The sequence below is a fragment of the Ciona intestinalis genome, unplaced genomic scaffold, assembly GCF_000224145.3.
Source record: "Ciona intestinalis unplaced genomic scaffold, KH HT001155.1, whole genome shotgun sequence".
NCBI lineage: Eukaryota > Metazoa > Chordata > Ascidiacea > Phlebobranchia > Cionidae > Ciona > Ciona intestinalis.
The window spans coordinates 14,430-18,525 of record NW_004191476.1 but is presented as its reverse complement, the minus strand read 5'-3'; the positions used below and the strand labels follow the sequence as shown (position 1 = coordinate 18,525).

The 4,096-nt window shown below is 38.4% G+C and overlaps 1 protein-coding gene across 2 annotated transcripts in view; it reads right to left on the bottom strand.

Annotated features, from left to right (window-relative positions):
- Positions 1 to 845: 845 nt before the first annotated feature.
- LOC100181005 (adenylate cyclase type 8-like) overlaps positions 846 to 4,096 on the bottom strand; it is a 17,075-nt gene continuing 13,824 nt past the window's right edge. The window contains exons 23-28 of one of the 2 annotated variants that reach the window (XM_026840231.1): positions 3,843 to 3,969; positions 3,211 to 3,327; positions 2,812 to 2,958; positions 2,144 to 2,343; positions 1,744 to 1,868; positions 846 to 1,447 (exon numbers count right to left, since the gene is read on the bottom strand). In XM_026840231.1, the coding sequence (XP_026696032.1) occupies positions 969 to 1,447; positions 1,744 to 1,868; positions 2,144 to 2,343; positions 2,812 to 2,958; positions 3,211 to 3,327; positions 3,843 to 3,969 (1,195 nt within the window). In that variant the 3' untranslated portion in view covers positions 846 to 968. The remainder of the gene's footprint in view (positions 1,448 to 1,743; positions 1,869 to 2,143; positions 2,344 to 2,811; positions 2,959 to 3,210; positions 3,328 to 3,842; positions 3,970 to 4,096) is intronic. The other variant, XM_026840230.1, reaches the window with a different exon arrangement.

The following is a 4,096-nucleotide window of genomic DNA, read 5'->3' as shown; positions in this document are numbered from 1 at the left end:
ATTATTTTTGTGAGGTTATTATTGTGATAAGATATAACATTAGTAGAAAGCCATTTTTACTCGCAGAAGTGCTTGGTTTTTAAAAAATCGCAAAATTTAAACGAAAAACAGCACCCAGCAATGATAAAATGCTATGCCGTGGGCTCCGTAATGGTGGCGTCTATGACGTCATGGACGCGCGACAATGGATAACAAGACTCATTGTTTTACAATCCGTTTCCTAACTTGGTCTATACTAACTTTGGGCAGGCAACGACATTCGTTGTAACACGTGTGTTCTGTTTCATACACCTTTTGCCCGCTTACAACTTACAACGTATGTAACTTTGTGGGTAATTGTTTCTTTTTCGTTACCCAACTACACACAAATGTCCACAATGATAGCATCCAACTTGTATCTATTAGTTGCTGTAAATGTCATACCTTGTGACCACTTGATTGATACACGGCACTACAACAACACACACTGTGAACCAACCATATGAAGAAACATCTCACCAGTGTAATGAAAATTGAAAACAAATGTTTTATTTGGCGCAATAAACATAAATTCGAGGAATATAAAGATATACGGCAGTGGTATAGTAACATATTACAACTGCAAATCACAGTGAAGGCACCTATTGCACAAATACTTCTATTATGTTTGAGTGAGGTCCTATGGCGAGGCACGTCATGGGACATTGGATTCAGGCCAGAGTTGGCCCATTACTCCAAACCATAGCATGTTGATACGGTAAGGTCCTACAGTAGGTATACAAGGGGTATGAAATTTAGGATAAAATTGGCCCATTACCCCAACATTGTATATGCACATTCTATTCTATATGGGTGAGGTCCTACAATGAGACACTCCATGGGACCTGGGATTTAGGCCAGAGTTGGTCCATTACCCCAACATTGTACATGCACATTCTATTCTATATAGGTGAGCTAGTTCAAGTGATACCCCCCTATTTTACCCACAACTAGACCCCATCTTGATTATTGACATCACAACCAGGATTATCTTCTCCTTTCTCATCCTCAACCGTTTCGTATCGCTTCTGTCGGTGCGCCGCTTGTACTAACCCGAACACAACATCAGCTAACGAATGGTGACCCTGGTCTGGTGCCTCGCCCAGCATCAGTGTGCCATCTTTCCCCACTACGGCCCCCAAGGCCGAGATAGCACGATCGATCCCCGCCCTTCTCGCCGCTTCTTCCGTGCACCCAGTTAAGAAATAAGTCCGCACCCTTCCAATTCCCTTTACCCATGTAATGTCCCTATACTTGAATGTGAACCCCCGCCCCTTAAGAATAAGGTACAAGTCCTCAGGTACTTGTATGGTATCAGGCAATCCCGTGCTATCCATCCTACTTGCCAAGTTAACTGCTTTCCCCCATATGTCATACTGAGGTTTCTTGGCTCCAATAACCCCAGCCACAACTGGTCCATAAGCAAGACCTGGAAGTAGGAATATTAATATTAACATGAGTGCATTCTTGAGTAAGAGGCTCAATGCCATTGTGGGCGTATGTGTCCTTCGGCAATTTACTTAACGACAATTGCTTCAACTCAGTGGTCACTAATGGATTGTCCAAGTTATCAGCCATACAGAAAACAATCACCAACAAAGTTACATATGTGGTAACTTGTAAGCGGGCACGAGGTGTATTAAACAGAACACCCGTATTATAACGACCGTTGATTCTCCACCACGAGACAACAAATAAGAGTGACAACCATCCATCAAAACTCACCTATTCTTAGTCTGAAGTCTTTACTACTATGTACGTTGATATCAGCGATCACTCGTTTGAGCAACAACGCAAGGTGAGCTAGCATGCAAAGGTGACTCACGTCGTGGGCACTTATGTCAGCGTGCCTGTAATATAATATTCACAACATTAATTAAAATTTAACCATTTTAATGGTAATAAAATAAAATCTTAAAATTCGGTAAAACAACAGTAATTGTTTTCAATATATAAGCATCAAGCATACGCCAAGCTTTTAAAATCGTAGTAAGACACACAATATTGTAAAACAGATCCAACTCATTAGTTAGTTGTGATATTAAGTTCAGAAAATCCCTGCCACCCCAGGTTTGGCACCTATGCTGTCCCAAAATATTAGTCATTATGACATCATAAAACTCACATTTTAATATTTTCCTCGGAATCCAAGCTTTTGGGTGAAACTCGGTCACTGGGTGGGACTAGAAACCCGTTCTTAGATTCAACAGGGGAGTCACCTAGTGGGTAAACTGCATTGTGGGGGGTGAGTCCCGATGCTGCCATGTAAGTACTACCGATGGTTTTAATCTTTTCTAAACATCGGAATCTTTCTTGGCTGATTAACTGTGGATATATTCATTATGATTAAAATTCAAATATCTTAATTACGTTTAAAGTTCAATGCATGGGGGGAATGTTACAGACATTTTTATACTAATATTCTATGTGGTATGGAAAAAGTTAACTGTAAATATAACATCACCTTCATTTATCTCTATAAATAAATAATAATATTTATTACATGGTCAATTTACACACTATGTGTTTTTTTAAATGCGTTTGCTGTAAGTTAAATTGTTAGCGATTAACAGAACCTAATTTTAATTTTTCTCCTTGAATACATTGACTAAAATCAAATAATTAAAACGACGAAGGGAATTATCAACAAAACAACAGTCGATAAAACACTTTACGGGTAAAAACTACTTTGGTAAACGTGTATGATGTAACAATAAACACAACTCCTGTATTATGACATCACATACTCACATTATGACATCACATACTCACATTATGACGTCACACACTTACATTGTCAATATCGAATATAATTTCATTTAGAAGTCGTAAAGATTTAATAACTTGCTCGTTTTCCTCTAGGTGGGAGTAGAAGCTGGAAAAGTTGACGATTGACGCGAACATTATTCCGACACACGAGTGCGCTTGTGAGTATAATTCCTATAGAAATAACAGAACTATTTTTAGATTTTTTAAGCAAACTTGATTGAATGAATTCTATTTAGTTACGATGGCGAAGATCAAACTAAACAGAACAACAAAGAGAATGAAATTAGCAGCAAAAGGATTGTCGTTAAAACACGATATGGGTAAAAACAACTTAGGGAAAAGTTTCAAATAAAGCATGGGATTTTTAATCATCTTAAAAACATTTTGTTCTGACATATATTTTATCACAATTATTATTGTTACCTCATGATTCTTTGTTTGTCCAAGATAATGTTGCGCGACATGCTCTGGGAGGATATTGCGCAATAATTGGTAATTATGACTTTGTAAGTTCTGCATACCATTTACCTCCTCCATCGCCTGTGACATAGATATCATATAAACATAACATTTGAGGCTCGTTGTGCTGCTATTGGGGGTGCATCCTTGGGCAAGACAATTAAGTTAACGGCAGTTGCTCCAACCCCAAGTAGTCACTAATGGGTTTTCACTGTCAGTCATAGAGAAAAACAATCACCTACAAAGCTACATACATGGTAACTTGTAAGCGGGCACGAGGTGTATGAAACAGAACACGTGTGTTACAACAACTGTCATTGCCCCGCCATGCGAGGATAAATAAGTTACATACGTGGTAACTTGTAAGCGAGCACGAGGTGAAGGAAACAAAACACCTTTGTTACAACAACTGTCGTTGCCCCGCCATGCAAGGATAAACAAGTTACAAACGTGGTAACTCGTAAGCAAGTACAAGGTGTATGGAACAGAACACCCGTGTTATAATGACTGTCGTTGCCCCGCCATGAAAGAATAAATAAGTTATATTCATACATAGAGTAACATACTATCTATCCAGATATAAAACCCAACCAAACCTGTAGTTTTCTCAGGAAATCGAGTTTAGTTGTATATTCGACACGTCTGCCTTGATAATAAAGAACACCAGCGAATAAAAACAACACAGTTAAGTTGGTGGCAACGTCAACCCACGTGTTGCTTGTCCTGTAATGTTACAACTCCATGTTTAAAATTCAAAATATTTTAAAATGCATGGATTTTATTCGAACTTATTTTAAACTGCATTTTTTGTTTAAACAAATGTTTTTTGACTGTTTTAAACAAGCGGGTA